Raw genomic sequence first — 16,381 nt, 5'->3', positions numbered from 1 at the left:
TACTGAGGCTCAGAATGAGGGAAGAGTCTTCCTGGGTAGATTCACTGAGAATAAAGGCCCGCGGCAAATGGTTCTTCAGTTTCTGTTGGGGGAAGACAGAACAGGTGTTTCCCAAGGCCCTCCAGTCTCCTGTTGGCCAGTCGCAAGTCAGTAGTCTTCCCCTTCGATTCCCTCCCACAAAGAATGGCCATCCATAGGACCTTGCCCCTCTCCTGGATACCCTACAGGACCATCTCCAGCTTGCACCTGGGGACTGATTGTTGCTCCACTTCACCTCCAACTTGCCTCTTCTCTCTCAGCCAAATAGCATGTAGGAGAGTGGCTCATAGCATAGTTTCAAATAATTTTTATACTAAAAAAAACCAGTCTTCCCAAACATTAGAGTTTGGATCTGCATGCCAGTGTTGATCAGAGATTTACTTTTAACTTTTATTTGATCGTGGTTCCTTTTTGTTTTTAAGATTTATTAATTTATTTATTTGAGGGAGAGAGCAGACTAGCGAGAACTCGAGTTGGGGGGGGAGGGGCAGAGGGAGAGGGAGAAGCAGACTCCCTGCCAAGCAGAGAGCCCAACTCAGGGCTCAGTCCCAGGACCCCGGGATCATGGACCCGAGCTGAAGGCAGACGTTTCACCGACTGAGCCACCCAGGCGCCCCTTGATTATGGTTCTTGATCAAGACCCTACATAATGTTGCAGAAGTAACAAGCTATTTCAGCACCCAAGGCCCCCAAAGCCCTCCTTCCCTCTTAACCCCTCTTTCACCTTCCATCTTGGTCTTTAGTTTATTTCCAACTTCCTGTTCCTTTTCAAACAGAAGACTTAAGCATTCTTACCTGTTTTTATTTTCTGGTATCAGAACTCCCAACCTCACTCCCACTTTGTATCTCACTGATATGGCCGCCCCCCTTCCTTTTCCTTTTATTTAAGCTTTTCATTTGGAAATAATTTCAAACTTGCAGAAAAGCTACAAGAATTAAAAAAAAAATACTCAGAACACCAATAACCCTTTACACAGACTGACCTATTGTTAACATCTGCTATCTATGCTTTATCATTTGCTGTCTCTCTCTGCCCCCCAATTTTTTTTCTGAACCATTTGAAAATAAGGTGGCCATTTAGTTATAAATACTTAAGCTGTATTTCCTAAGAATTAGGATTTTCTCCTACCTAAGCATTGTATAGTTATCAGCTTCAATTAATATATTCAATTAATGTATATGCTGATACCATACTTTTATCTAATTTAATGTTCATGTCCCAATTTTGTCAATTGACCCAATAATTTCTTGTATGACATTTTTTTCTTCCATCACAGGATCCAGTCTAAGACCAGATATTGCATTTATTTATCCCATCTCCTCAATCTCCTTTAATCTAGAACATTTCCATAGCCTTTCTTTGTCCTTCATGACATTGGTCTTTTTTAAGAATATGGGTCCCTTTTTATTTTTCATCTGAAAAAAATTTTTTTTCTTTAAGAATTTTTTTGGGGGGCATGTGGCTGGCTCAGTTCGTTGAGCATCTGACTCTTGGTTTCAGCTCAGGTCATGATCTCAGGTCATGGGATTGAGCCCCACGTCGGGCTCTGTGCTTAGCATGGAGTCTGCTTGAGATTCTTTCCCCCTCTGCTGCTCTTCCTGCTTGTACTTTCTCCCCGCCCCCTAATAAATAAATAGAATTGTAAAAAAAATTTGGGGGGGGGCACTGCAAGCCCCCTTCCCTGCCAATGCTGGCCAGTTACATCACACCCAAACCTTACAGGTCCTTTTTTAAGAAAATAGAATATTCCTCATTTTGTGTTTGTGTGATTTCCCCCCGTGGTTAGGTTCAGGTTATACATTCCCCACGGGAGTACTACAGCTACAGGCACATGTGTGTGTCTGCCCCTCATTGGTAATGTTCAGTTTGATGACCTAGTCAAGGTGTTGCTCAATTTCTCCATTGTATAGTTACTGCTTTTCCCCTACTTGCTAATTAGCAAACTGTGGGACAGAGTTTAAGACCATACACATGTGCCCCTTCTCAAAATAACCACCTCCTCAGCTTAGCATCCACTGATAATTCTTGCCTAACCAAGCTTTATTATGATAGCTGCAAAATGATGAGTTTCACCCCCAGCATTCACTCCACATTTACCAGCTGGCCTTCAGCACTATACGGCAAGAGTCCTCTTTTCTATTCCATTGATTTGTTTCTTTGTCTGTTTATTTGTTATGGAATCAGGGATCCCTAATTTTCCCCAAAGGTCCATAAATCATTACTGTCCTTAATTATTTAGTGCTCAAATATCCCAGATCTGGCCAGTGGAAGCCCTTTCAGTCTGGCTTCCTATGTCCTTGTGACACATTTTAAATAGTCTCTTACTTTCTGCTGTAACAAGATGCTCCAGCCTCATCTTTTGCTTCCACCCCATCCCCAACCTTTCTCTTAAGGCCATCCTTAGAGATTACACAGCAGGAAGAATGCTTGAAGATGGTGCTTGAGGAACAAGGAGGGTGTTCAAGAAGGCACCATGGTACACTGTTTCAGATGCTACTGAAAGGCTCAGGGCGGGGCACGTGACTTTTTCCACTGTTGTCCCAGGCAGGTGCTCTAGACACAGAAAGAGGTGTTTGGACCGTGGAGATACAGTTACTGAGACCTCTACTATGTGCTGGGCACTCGGAGGGATACACAGATTATAAAACACCCATTCCAAGGAGGTGGTCCAGCAAAATAGACACATACCCATAACACACCCCTGCAAGTGTTTTCATTTTACTGTCAGTGAGATACATACAAGGGTTTGGGAGTTCTGGGATGAAAGACAGTATTTAAAGGTGAGAGAGTCGTAGTAGGTGTCGCTGAGGTCACTTTTGGGTTAGACCTTGAAGGAGAGTAAGATTTGGAAAAATGGTCTTCCTGGTGAAAAAGAACTCACTACTTATGTATGCTGAATCAGGTATGACTTTGCAACTTCATTTAACTAGACCCAGGCTCCTGCGGGGTGCTCTGAAGCACAGAAAGAAGGCCAGCGAATGTAGGGCAGCACTCTTGCTTGACGCCCAGCTAAGGAAAGAACCGTCATGATGCCATCTAATTTTTATTTTCAGACACAGATGAAACATGTCCTTCATTCACCAGACTGAGCTTTCACAGTGCAGTGGTCGGTACAGGACTAAATGTGAGGTTGATGCTCTACACAAGAAGAAACCGGACCTGTGCACAAGCCGTCAACTCCACATTTCTGGGGAACCTGAACGTGACCAAGAAAACCACCTTCGTTGTCCATGGATTCAGGCCTACAGGCTCCCCTCCAGTTTGGATGGAGGACTTAGTCCAGGGTTTGCTCGATGTGGAAGACATGAATGTGATTGTTGTTGATTGGAATCGAGGAGCTACAACTGTAATATACAACCACGCCTCTAGTAAGACCAGAAAAGTAGCAGTAGTCTTGAAGGAATTTATCGACCAGATGTTGGTAAGAGAGAATTCTCCTATATGATTCAGGGCCAAATTGACACTGGCCCGTTATCTGGAGATTTAAAACCAAGACATATCTGCAGTGAACAGAGGGACTATTTTGAAAATCCAGCTAAGCCACAGGGAGGATAGAGAGCACAGCTGGAGGGAAGGCCCATAGATATGGTTGTGCAAGTTGTGCACTGCACAGGCACCCATCTAAGGGAGCACCATTGTCATGGTACACATTATAGATCTATATATTTATTATGACATGTTCCCAGCAATAACAGTAAAGTGTCCTCAGGAAGGTACATCTTTTTCTAATTCACATAAAGGTGTCTACGGGTAAGAGAGGTTCTCTCTGGGGGTTTTCTGGCTTCACTGTGTAGAGTTTCCTCATCTTCTAGAGCTATTCTCTTTCCTAGAAATGCCTGAAGTTTCCTGACCTGACTATCCAAGACCCAAACTGATACATGTGGTCTGTATTTTTGTGTGTGTATGATTTATATTTTTAGAAGACTCACGAAGATTAAATAAATCTTAAATTTTATTTAGTGATCTATCTCATGAATTGCCCCCTTTACAAAACAACAACAACAAACAAAAAGCAACCAAAAAAGTGACTTTATATCAGAGCTATCTGAGAGAGAATCAGGCCTGGTGGCCATTGTGGCCAGGGGCAGCAGAATTTTCACACAAGCTTCCCACTTAAGCCACAGCCCGGGGAAAGCGAATAATGCTAACATGACTCACCACAGGCTGTCCCAGCAGACTGTGGTTAGTGTTGCTCTCACCCCCGCCCTTCCCTTTCCTTCCTTCCTTCTCTGTCCATGGTGACTTCATTAACTGGGCCAACATGAAGATAAAGGAGTTCACCAAAAAGTTTCGTTGCCCTTCTCCTCAACTGGGAGGGATTTAGAGATGTCTCAGCTTGATTTCTAGCAGAAGCATGAATGGAGACACCATGACACAAAGGTTAAGGCCCAGGCTTCGAGTTGAACAGACTGGTTTGACTCCTGCTGTGCCCATCCCCACCTGACTGATAACTGGGCAGGTTACTTTGACTCTGGGCCTCAGTTTCTTCTTCTGTATAATCCAATGAATGATATTTACTTTATGGGGTTGTTGTGACATTTAAGTGAGCTCATAGATATAAGTTGCTTAGAAATGTTTCTCCTAAGAACTGTTTCCAAAGTCAAATTTAGGAAATTTCACCAAATGTTGTCAACTCCTCGGCCCCTCACAATTTATAATGATGGACCTCTTGAAATTCCAGGTACAAGGAGCTTCTCTTGATGACATTTATATGATTGGAGTAAGTCTAGGAGCCCACATAGCCGGGTTTGTTGGAAAGATGTACAATGGGCAGCTGGGGAGAATTACAGGTAAGGCTTCCTGTGAACGGGCACGGGTTAGTCAGCCTGGGCGGGGTGTTTACTGAGGGAACATGATGCAGGCAGTCCAAGTCCTTGGGTTCAAAGCCAGCTCTTCCAATTACTTAACCCCTCTGAGTGTGTGTCCTCTTGTACAAAGGAGAGACCATGATAATATTGGCCTCAGGTTATTATTTAATAAAATACACCCAAAGCACTTTGTAAATTGTATATGCCATAGAAAGATTGGTGGTAACTTTATTTCTCTTCTGGTTAGAAAATACAGCTATGGGGGCGCCTGGGTGGCACAGTCGTTAAGCGTCTGCCTTCGGCTCAGGGCATGATCCCAACGTTCTGGGATCGAGCCCCACACCAGGATCCTTCCTATGAGCCTGCTTCTTCCTCTCCCCCTCCCCTTGCTTGTGTTCCCTCTCTCACTGGCTGTCTCTGTCGAATAAATAAAATCTTAAAAAAAAAAAGAAAAAAAAGAAAATACAGCTATGGCCCTTGGGGATTTGATCTGTGCCCTCCCCTAGATAGCCGTCTTCCTTTCACTTAATCTAAGATAGCTTGAGCCATACACCTAATATGTTTCCATCTCCAGACACAGTTGGAGTCTCATGATAGAAAGATGAGATGGGAATTTTGATAGTGGGTTTTACCCTCTGAAGATCAGCTTTCAGGACAAAGCTGAATGAAAACTCAAAAACACAGCAGGTGAAACCCCAAACAAAGGCTCCCTTGCAGGGTTCTCTTGCCTACTGCTCCAGTAACTTTCCACAGCCACAGAAGACAGGCTGAGGGAGGCTTTCTGTCCAGAGACTCAAGGCTTGTCCCCCCATTCATACCCTTCCCAGAATCCTTCTTCACACAGAGAGACCTGTTTTCAGTCTAGGGAATCTGGAGGGTAGATGTGAACAGAGGAAGGAGAGATTCAAACCAACTGTATTTGTGAGGTAAACTTTTAGTGTCAGTCTCTGAATGTGCGACTTGACTGGTAGCCCAGAGCAAGTCATTCTCATTCTCATTCTCATTCTCTCTCTCTCTCTCTCTCTCTCTCTCTCTCTCTCTCACACACACACACACACACACACACACACACACACACACACACACCACTGGTGTCTCGTCTAGCCCTGCTACTTGAGGTCACAGTGTTTTGTTTTTCCTGGTTCTTTTTTACTCACTTTCACCTCTGTGAAAGCAGCCAAGGCCACCTTCATCTTATTTACCTGCTTTCCAAGGGTGGGGGGGGGGCAGAGCTCTTTTTAAGTTTTTAACATTATTATTTTTATGTTTTAGAAAGCAACATGTCCTTTGTAAAAAGTTTCATTTCTCAGGGCCCCTGGGTGGCTCAGGGTCTGCTTTCAGCTCAGGTCATGATCTCAGTGCCCTGGGATGGAGCCATGCATAGGGCTCCCTGCTCAACAGGGAGTCTGCTTGTCCCTCTGCCCTTCCCTCCACTCGTGCTCGCTCTCTCTCTCTCTCTCTCTCTCCCTGAAATACATAAATAAAATCTTTTTTAAAAGTTTCATTTCCTTTATGGGATCAAAGGGCAGATAGCTTGAATCTGCTTGTGTCCCTTATCTGTTGGGAGCTCTTCTGGTGGATGGGACTTGCCCCAGTGGTATGTTAAGAACCCACACAGCTCTCCCCACCCCACCCCCCACAAAGTCCTGTTTGTAGGGTTTGCTGATCTCCATGGTCTGAATACGCTCACCACTGCTGATTTCAAGCTGCCAACCTGACATCACCAACCACAAAGTTTGGGAAGAGATGAGCAAAGTCTGCTCTCTCGTGCTGGCCCTAGCAGACTCCAGCCCACCGCTGCCTCATTCTGTCTCATCCCCTGTTCTGCTCCCAGCAAATCTGTTCCCACCACTACTGTGAATGTGAGTGCATGTAACCTAGTTTCTGATCATGCATAGAAATTCCCCAAGCCAGCCTGCCTTCCACTCTGGGCCCACGTGGCCCTGCTCTGTGGCCCAGACACCACTAATGGCCCCCCCACCTTCCCCTTGTTCTCCAGATGCCTCATCTTCTCTGATCCCCAAAGTAAATTTCAGCTGTCCCCCAGGGCAGCTTCAGGGGTGAAGCATTTCCCTTCTCTGCTCACCTCCCACCACCTTTTCTGACTGGCCTCACTGGATTGTGGAGTAGGAATTGGGCCTGTTGTCTAGGGATGCAGTTCACACCCAACTCCCCCACATTGGATGGTTCTGCTTGTTAATTAGCTAAACCATAATGGCTGCTTCATTTCCGCCATTTCTCTCCTTTCACCTGCCCTTCCTTTTGCTTTTTCTCTACAGGCACCTCTCCTGTTTTTATTTCTCATTAACTTCTTAATGTTGCTTTTGTTTGTTTGTTTTGGTTTTTAATTTTAAATAGGCTCCCTGCCCAGCGTGGCGCTTGAACTCATGACCCTGAGATTAAGAGTTGCATGCTCTACTGACTGAGCCAGCCAGGCTCCCCCTATTTCTCATTAACTTCTTTAACACAAGATGGCGGAGCATACATGGATTTTAAAATATTCCAATTACCTACATCACCAGATAATACATTACATCTGCTTCTCAAACTTAAGGGTGTGTAAAAATCTCCTTAGGGGTGCTGGTTACAATGTCAACTTGCTGAACCAGCACTCTGGGGTTGCGGCCCAGGAGTCTACCTTTAAGCAGAAGATTCAGGTGGTCTGAACACCATACTTTGAGAAATGACCATAGAGCTAGGCTGTCCAATCCAGTAGCCACTAGCTACGTGTAGCCACTGAGCGCTTGAAATGAGGCTAATGCAAATTGAGATGTTCTGTCAGTGCAAGACACACACTGGATTTCAAAGACTAGGTTAAAAAACTGATATTAAAAAATCCCAAATGTTTTATATTGATAACATGTTGAAATGATAATATTCTAGATACACTAGGTTAAATAAACAGGGTTAAATACAGTGTATTATTAAAATTAATTCTCCTTATTTCTTTTTTTTTTAAAGATTTTATTTATTTATTTGACAGAGAGAGAGACAGCCAGCGAGAGAGGGAACACAAGCAGGGGGAGTGGGAGAGGAAGAAGCAGGCTCCCAGCGTAGGAGCCTGATGCGGGGCTCGATCCCAGAACGCCAGGATCATGCCCTGAGCCAAAGGCAGACGCTTAACAGCTGAGCCACCCAGGCGCCCCTAATTCTCCTTATTTCTATTTACTTTTTAAATTGGCTTCCAGAAATTTAAAAATTATACATGTAGCTCACATTATACTTTTATTGGACAGCATCGCCTTGGAGAGTTCATGGTGAAGTTGGGGATGGGAAAATGAGGGCCCTGAAACCGCACATAAAATGTCAGATGTCTGTCTGCGGAGAGGTCTGTGTTGGATGTCTGTCTGTCTGGGGAGAGGTCTAGGGCTTTCATCAAATTCTCAGATTGGTTAATGCTGGAATAAAAGTCAATTAGCATCATCTAGACACTTTTCTGATGATCTTTGAGCAATAAGAAAGAGCCCCATTTTCCCATTTTGTTTCTAGTCTATAATAATCTCAAAATGTTCTGGATTCAGATCCAGGAGTCCTTTTATAAGTCTTCTGAAGTAGCTGCTAATTCCACCTCCATTTTGCAGATTAAAAAAAAATGGGGTTCAGAGAAGTAAAGTGACCTGCCTAAGGTCACATAGCTGGTTGGTGTTAGGTTTGGGGCCCCAAGTTACATCTCTCTGACTCCAATGGTCTCTGTCCACACAACATATATAGCTTTTTAGGGCACTTTTACTGTGATTTTTGGCTGACATTGTAAGCCAGTTATTTGCTACCAAGGTGATCATATATCCAAGCTTCCTATCACCATCTCCATTTGTGCCTTCTGTCCCGATGTAATTAACAATAGCACCCACATCACTCTCAAAATTGCTCTGGTGTGAACGTTTATAGTTAGCCCATCTCTCTGCCATGGATCTGGAGGCTGCTATAAACTGGGGCTCTCACTGTTTCTTTTCTTAGACCAGAATTGCTGCTGTCTTATGGGGGGAGGGGGCTTCCTTGGCAAACTCCTTCTAAGGTCATGAGTTTCTCTTGCTGTGTTGAGAATGTCCTGTGGACTTGGGTGTCTGGGTGTTGGTCCATCGCCACCCACATCAGTTTCAGTAGAGAGCAAACTGAAGAAGAAAAGCTAGAGGGGTGGGGAAGAGAAGGGTAAGGAAGGGAGGCAGATCAAGACAGGCCTCAAGGAAGCGAGAGAGTTGGGGGAGAAGAAATAGAAATATTGAGGACAGAACCAGGGAAGTCAGGCAAGAACGCCATCTCTTGGATTTTGTATCTAACACCAGGGGATGGAAGATGCCATTTCAGGTGACTTTCATAGACTCAGGACTCAGACATCCCTTGGAACCCTCTGCACTCCAGGTAGGTTTCTAGGAAGCAGGGCCTTTGGGAACCTCTGGTGGTTCATCGCTGCTGTTGTTTTAGCTTAAAGTTTTTAGTTTGTGGTTACAGCATCCCCAGAGCCAGACTCTTGTTTTTCCAGCTGATGGTTAGGAACGCCCAGCTCACATCGACCAAGGGCAAGAAATCAGCTCAGGCATTTATGGGGTGGGTTAGTCCTGCAGGAACTGACACCCACTTTATTTCCCTCACTGATACCTGGCCTGACCAGTGAGTTTCACACTTTCCCACTGCGCTTGCCAAACCCAGTGCAATGAAACCAAGAGCTCAACAGAGAGAGGTCTCTGCATTGTGAGGCTGCAGCTCTGGTTAAGACACTTGATCTCCCTGAACCTTGCTTCCTGCATCTGTAAAATGGGAATAATAGCTACCCTGCCTCCCAGCAGGCTTGTGATGTGGATCATATGAGCTGGTACATATGAATAAAAATGGACACTGTAAAGGAGTTTTATGAATAACAAGAAAGAATGGTGGAGGGAGGTTTCTGGATCATTTAAGACCGAATAAGCATAAGTATAGCGTCTGCTTTTTATATGTACCCTCGGGAGCTTTTTTCCTGAGGAACCGGTTTGTCCCCATGCCCTGGTCCCCCTGCGTCTGCTCACTCCCTGCTGATGAGCCCTGAGCAAGATACAGCTCCTAATGGGGTCTGGATGCCGTTCCCAGGGGGCACTGCCATGGTAGGCATCTCTTCTGTGGGAAAAGGCTACCAGGGCTGTGGAGAGGAGCCTGACAAAGCAGGATGGGAATGTGAGTGCTTGCCCACCTGACAGTGCCCTGCAGCCTGTTTGCCGTCCTCACGGGGAGGGATCCAAAGCCCGGCTGCCGGTGACTCACGGCGTGGGGCTGCCAAGCCAACTCGGTTTTCTTTCCAGGTCTTGACCCTGCGGGCCCTTTATTCAACGGGAGACCTCCTGAGGACAGATTAGATCCTGGCGATGCACAGTTCGTGGACGTCATCCATTCCGACATTGACGGTAACAGTCCTGTCCTTGCAGTCAGTGAGCACCCCCTCCCACCCTCCTAAAGAGTCTCTCCCTGAGGGGATCATGCAGGGGTGGATCAGGTTCCCCCAGAGGCCCTCTTTTCCTGCAGGGCAGTGTTCCAAATCCAGCAAAATACTGAAGGGACACTGGTTTCAGGTAGGCATCCAAGATGTCTTGCTGGAGTGGAGGTGCTTTTCCCATCGACGTTTCTTATTTTTAAAGTGCTCATCTTGACCAATCAAGTGCAGGCTGATTTGCACACTGTGGGGACAAGTGTTTCCATATATGCAGCGGGTGGATGCCTGAGTAGTTTTTATAATACACCTTCCTTTTGATACAACCACCTGAAAAACCCTTGATCAGGGGCACCTGGGAGGCTCAGTCCGTTATGTGTCCGACTCTTGATTTCAGCTCAGGTCATGATCTCAGGGTCGGGGGATCGAGCCCTGTGTCTGGCTCCACGCTCAGCACAGAGTCTGCTGGTCCCTCTCCCTCTGCTCCTCCGCTCCTTCCTCAAATGCAGTACCTCAATGCCACTTTACTGCTTGATGGAACAGAGTAATTTATTTTTCATTCTTGGAGAGAGAGTGAATTTTGAGGAAAGAGATTAAGCTCAGATCCCGGGTTCTATCCTTTCTAGTGGTGCCATTTCATTCAGTAAGCCCTCTGACCTCAGTGTCATCTGTAACTTACTTCATCCGAATTTACCAATGGCCACTTTTTAGACATTGTGAAAATTAGAAGAAAGATATAAAACACCCAGTACCATGCCCACAGACACGTGCAGGTTCCCAATATATTATAGCTATTATTATTGCAATGGTGCACTGTATATGTATACGTGTATAAATAATTGTTTAAATCAAGCATTTTACTGATTATTTTGTGGTTACAAGGCTAAAGAGAATAGGCAAGTATTAAATCAGTCTATGATTTTTTTGGGTCCCCATTTTCTAGAAGAGTTTCCAGTTAAAAAAATTTTGTTTCTTACAGAGTATAAGTTCATTTTTTTCCTGTTTCTTATTCATTAAAGACTAACATGAATATAATTAGAGGCCCAGAAAGCACTGGCAGTTAGAGGGTTCCAACCAAATTTAAAGAAGAGACCTATCATTTTATCAGACTTGCTGTGAATGAGTGTCCAAAACCCCCTACATATGGAGAAATACTGGAAATAAATTCCATTATTGTCTTCATAGTCTCCTAGTTGGAAATCACTGCTTTCTAACTAACTAGCTGGATAGCTTCGGGCAAAATATTTAAATAGGTATAACAACAACAACAGCACAATCCCTGTCTATATCCTTTGAGCAAATGAACTATGAGATGTGAAAAGTTCAAAAATAAATGCATAATATATTCTCCTTTAGCACTGGGCTACAAGGAGCCATTAGGAAACATAGACTTCTACCCAAATGGAGGATTGGATCAACCCGGTTGTCCCAAAACAATATTGGGAGGTAAGTGCAGATACTTTATATATTGTACAGTAGTGGTTTTAAAAGGCATATTTAAAAAATCTGATCTTATCCTATGGGTAATAGTTTTTAATAGAAAACAAATCATCTGAGAAGATATAGTATAAATATAAATTATATCTTAAAAATTATTACTCAAATACACTACTTTAAAAAAAACCCATTGCAGCATTATTTACAATAGCCGAGATACGGAAGCAACCCAAGCAACCGTCGATAGATGAATGGATAAAGAAGATGCGGTATATTCATACAATGGAATATGGTTCAGCCATAAAAAGGAATGAATCAAATCATTTGCCACAACATGGACAGATCTAAAGGGCATTATGCTAAGTGAAATTAGTCAGAGAAAGACAAATACCACGTGATTTCACTCATATGTGGAATGTAAGAAACAAAACAAACGAACAAAGAGAAAAGAGACAGAGAAAAAGCCAGACTCTTAACTATAGAGAACAAACAGAAGGTTACCAGAGAGGAGGTGGGTGGGGGGACAGGTGAAACAGGTGATGGGGATTAAGAGTACGCTTATCACGATGAGCACTGAGTAATGTATAGAATTGCTGAATCACTATATTGTCCATCTGAAACCAATATAATACTGTATGTTAATTGTACTTAGTTTAAAAAATAAATTTTAAAAAAGAAATAACCATATGATTAAAAGCTATTATGAATTATTTCTCTCTCTTGAAAAGGTGTGTCCTTTATCTAGAAATTCCATATCTAGAAATCTGTCCTAGAGAAATAATGGAAAAGGTAGACAATCAAAGTGCAAAGATATCTGACACAGCATTATTTATAATAGCTAAATTTTTAGAAACAGTCTAAATATCCAACATGGAAAATTCTTAAATAACTATGGTACTCCCACGTAAAGGAATGTAATTGTTAAAAAGTCATATTTTCAGGTTAATGAAAACACAATGGGATGTTAAGTGGAAAAGACACAAAACTATACGGGATAATCCCAGTTTGTTTTTTTAAATGTGTATTTGTACATGCGTAAGTAGAGAAGAAAAGACTAAACATAAATGCTGCAAATAATTATTAGTGGTGAACTCTGGATATTGGACTTCTAGGTGATTTTTGCATCATCATTTTCTGTTATTTTATATTTTCTAAATAAGCATGTATTATTTTATCATAAGAAAAAACACAAAACAAAAAATGGGTAGTTAGAGGGCAACATTAAAGTAATGTGGGGGACAGAATAAAACACCCATCCTTAAGTGCTCTGAATCTGTAGTTCACCATTGCTAGAGAAAGGTAAATAATCATGGATACGATTCTAGAAAAAAACAATCTTGTTACAAAATGGTAGCTGTAGACAGCCCCATGGGAATGACATGGTATTTGGAAATGATCCAGATGAAATGGCATAAGTAGAGTCAACCACATTGTACCGTAAATGGTGCGTGTTCAAATCCTGTCCTGTGTGGTGTAGCACGGCTACCTCTAAGGAGCCAAAGATAATATGCTTTGCTTACAAAGGACATTCTCTGTATTGTTATCAGTGTCATTGTTTCTGCAAGTGGAAAATCCAGGAACAATAAATCAATACTGACCTGTCAGATTTAGTCCAGTCCAACTTGGCCCCTTGCCAGCCCACGCTTCTCTTCTCTTGCTTCAGTTTATTTTCTGTCCTTCACTGATTTCCAGTCTGTAACTGGACTCTGGGGGAAGAGGAAACATGGGTCTGACTCCAGCACTCAATGTCTCTTCAAGCCACTAGCTCATAATCATAACTGTCCTCTTCTCCTGGGGTTCACTGTTGCCTACGCAGATCCTCACCTTCTGTGTTTACCCATCTTTGGGACCCAACTCCCTTTTCTGAATGACTTACTTCATCATCGGACCCATCCGTGTCCAACCCTCCTGATGCCATCTCCGCACCTTGCTGCCTTCCTCTCTCACCACTGCACCACGTGGCACCTGGTAGGAATGAACTGGAGGCTGCCTCACCTCTTCTTGCCCATGTATGGCATCCAGTACCGCCTCCCATTGTTCAGTCCCTCTTACTTCACCCTTCACCCTGTAGCAGAAATGGAACCCTGCCTCTGGGCTTCTCTCATGAATGCCCTGTGTGTGTCCATTAGAGAGCCCCTTAGGTCTCTGCCATGTCAGCCCCCACCTTGGCTTGAGAACATTCTGGAGTTGTTATGCAGCCTTGTTAGTTGAGTATAAGGCAGACCTGCTAACTTTTCCATGGCCCTCAAAAATACCAGAGAATCCTTGCGTGATCACCCTTTATACTTCTATTCTGAAAATCTCCCTCCCTATAAATCCTCACCTCTGAAAGGTGACCTACATTTGCCTTTTTACCTAGATTAAGATCTCACCTGAGGGAGCCATTCTGTCTCTCTTCATTTTAGTTTACAAGATCAGTCTTCACATTCCTGTTCCCTTCTGCCCCCAGGGTGGAAGCATCCCCCATTCTTTTTCAAAGCGTGTCCTCTGCTTGCCCTCCTTGGGAGTAATTCTCAATGCCTTCTTTCTCTGTCTTTACTAGTTTAGATGTGGTTGCCTTCTGCTGAGAATCTCTGGAGAAAACTACTATTGAATTTTTCTCTTCCTTTTCAATGACAAAGGAAGGACATAGGTTGAATCTGATTCTACCACGTAATACCTGTGTGACCTTGGTCAAGTCATTTAAGCTCTCTGAATCTCAATGTCCTGCTGGGTAAAATGGGGATAATAATGCCTACCTTCTTTTATCCTGCTGCATGCCAGCATGAATCCTGATCTATGGGTTTTTATAAGGATTAAATGGAATAAAATACATGGAAGCTGTTAGCACAGTGCCTGGCCTCTAGGAGACAGATGAAGAATTGTGTGTGTATGTACCGTGTGATGTGCTGTCATTAAATGCTACAACTACTCTACTCTTTCATCGTTCCTTTCACAATCAAGGATTGCGGTATTTCAAGTGTGACCACCAAAGGTCCGTGTACCTGTACCTTTCTTCTCTGAGAGAGAACTGTTCTATCACCGCGTATCCCTGTGACTCGTACCGGGATTATAGGAACGGCAAGTGTGTCAACTGTGGCATACCACCAAAGGAGTCCTGTCCCCTCCTGGGTAAGTCCAACAAGCAGTTTTCCCCTCTGATTAACAAAGAGTTCATTTTTGGTAGAATCCCAGCACCATTTTATTATCTAAAAATGGGCCTGAAAATTATGTGGTTTAAAAACATTTTCACTTAGTTAGCTTTTTCCAGCTAATTTGTTCTGTGAAGTACTCTTGGACCTTCTACTCGTGCATTAGAAAAGCCATTTGTATACGATTTCATCTAGAGGGCAGTGCAACCTCCCTGGACACTCTAGCATAAAAAAGCAGGTTCCAAAAGAGTTTCCAAGCCCACCCAGGGCTTAGTCACCCTACACAGCCAGCTCCCACGGGGACAGAAACGTCCTCTCGGTGCACACATCGTCTCTGCTGGAGGAGGGTCAGAGTGGGCCCAGACTCTCCTGTCAAACGAGCCTTGCAGAATGACCCCTTCCAACAAACCGTGTCTGTAGATGCCCTCACACTGCACCCTGGTTCTTATGTGCACGTACGGGGTGGAGTGGGGAAAACATACACTGTGGCGGCTGCTTGCATATTTGCTAAGGATTGGTAGAAATATTCCAGATGGTGAGGACTTTGAAACTAGATGATCATGAGAATTTTCTAATTGTTCAAAGGAAAAAACCCACATTAACATCAGGGCATGCTATAGCCAAGGGGTTCTCAACCCGGATTGTGCCTAAGTTAATTGGAAAGCTCTAGGGAGCTTTTAAAAATTACTCATGTTCCCACCCTGGATCAGTCAGGTCAGTGTGTGAAGGCCATTCTCTAGGGGTGGGGACAGAGGAGAGAGTGCGACCTCACTGAGAGCACTCAGCCCTGTTCCTGCAGGCACAGACATGAAGAAGAGTCCCCTTGCTTGTTGACATAGTCATGGCAAGCTCGGGTTCTGTGCAGTTTGGGGGCCTAATTGTAGTTCTTCAAGAAAGCACAATGCTTGGCAAGAGTGATGCTATTTTAGGTATAAACCTGAATCTGTTTTAATCTAGAAAATGAATGTATTCCTGAAAAATGTCAGCGCTATTCTTAGTCTACCCAGTGTGTGAGAGAACTAGTGTGCTACCGAGAACCGGGGTGATAGAATGTCAGTAAAAACGGGCGAGAGCCACCGTGGGGTCATTTTGCAAGTCCCAGCTCTGAGGGACAGGGTAACAATCACGGTGCCGTGGCTTCAAGGGAGGCATGCACTGGTGGCTCTGGACGCCCTCCCTGCAGGGTGGGTGTAAGAGGGAGGTTGTCTTGGTGGTGTGGGTGGTCAGACTCACTGCTCTCCTACCTCCCCAGCTGCTTTGACACTTACATAACACATGTTAATCTTACATTTTTCCGACTCGCTTTACAGGCTATTATGCTGATAACTGGAAAGAGTATTTAAAGCAGAAAGACCCTCCTATGACTAAGGCGTTCTTTGACACAGCTGAGAAGGAACCGTTCTGCAGTGAGTGGTCGATGTGGTCGTTTGCTTTTGCCCAACCCCCTCCTTTTTAAAAAATGGCTGAGCCTCAGCTTCCCGGCTGCTTCTTGGCAAATGAAGGCCATGGTGGAGTGTGGGCTTTGGAGCTGGAAGGACTTTGGTTGAATCCTGACTCCACCCCATAA

The 16,381-nt window shown here is 44.1% G+C and overlaps 1 protein-coding gene across 1 annotated transcript in view; it reads left to right on the top strand.

The window, feature by feature from the left end:
• Positions 1-16,381, top strand: part of LIPH (lipase H) — a 45,794-nt gene that overhangs the window by 13,908 nt on the left and 15,505 nt on the right. The window contains exons 2-7 of the mRNA XM_026497293.4: positions 3,094-3,461; positions 4,722-4,830; positions 10,122-10,223; positions 11,603-11,692; positions 14,627-14,794; positions 16,125-16,220. Of these exons, the coding sequence (XP_026353078.1) occupies positions 3,094-3,461; positions 4,722-4,830; positions 10,122-10,223; positions 11,603-11,692; positions 14,627-14,794; positions 16,125-16,220 (933 nt within the window). The remainder of the gene's footprint in view (positions 1-3,093; positions 3,462-4,721; positions 4,831-10,121; positions 10,224-11,602; positions 11,693-14,626; positions 14,795-16,124; positions 16,221-16,381) is intronic.

The sequence above is a fragment of the Ursus arctos genome, unplaced genomic scaffold, assembly GCF_023065955.2.
Source record: "Ursus arctos isolate Adak ecotype North America unplaced genomic scaffold, UrsArc2.0 scaffold_4, whole genome shotgun sequence".
NCBI classification, from domain to species: domain Eukaryota; kingdom Metazoa; phylum Chordata; class Mammalia; order Carnivora; family Ursidae; genus Ursus; species Ursus arctos.
This window is presented reverse-complemented; position numbering and strand designations above follow the sequence as displayed.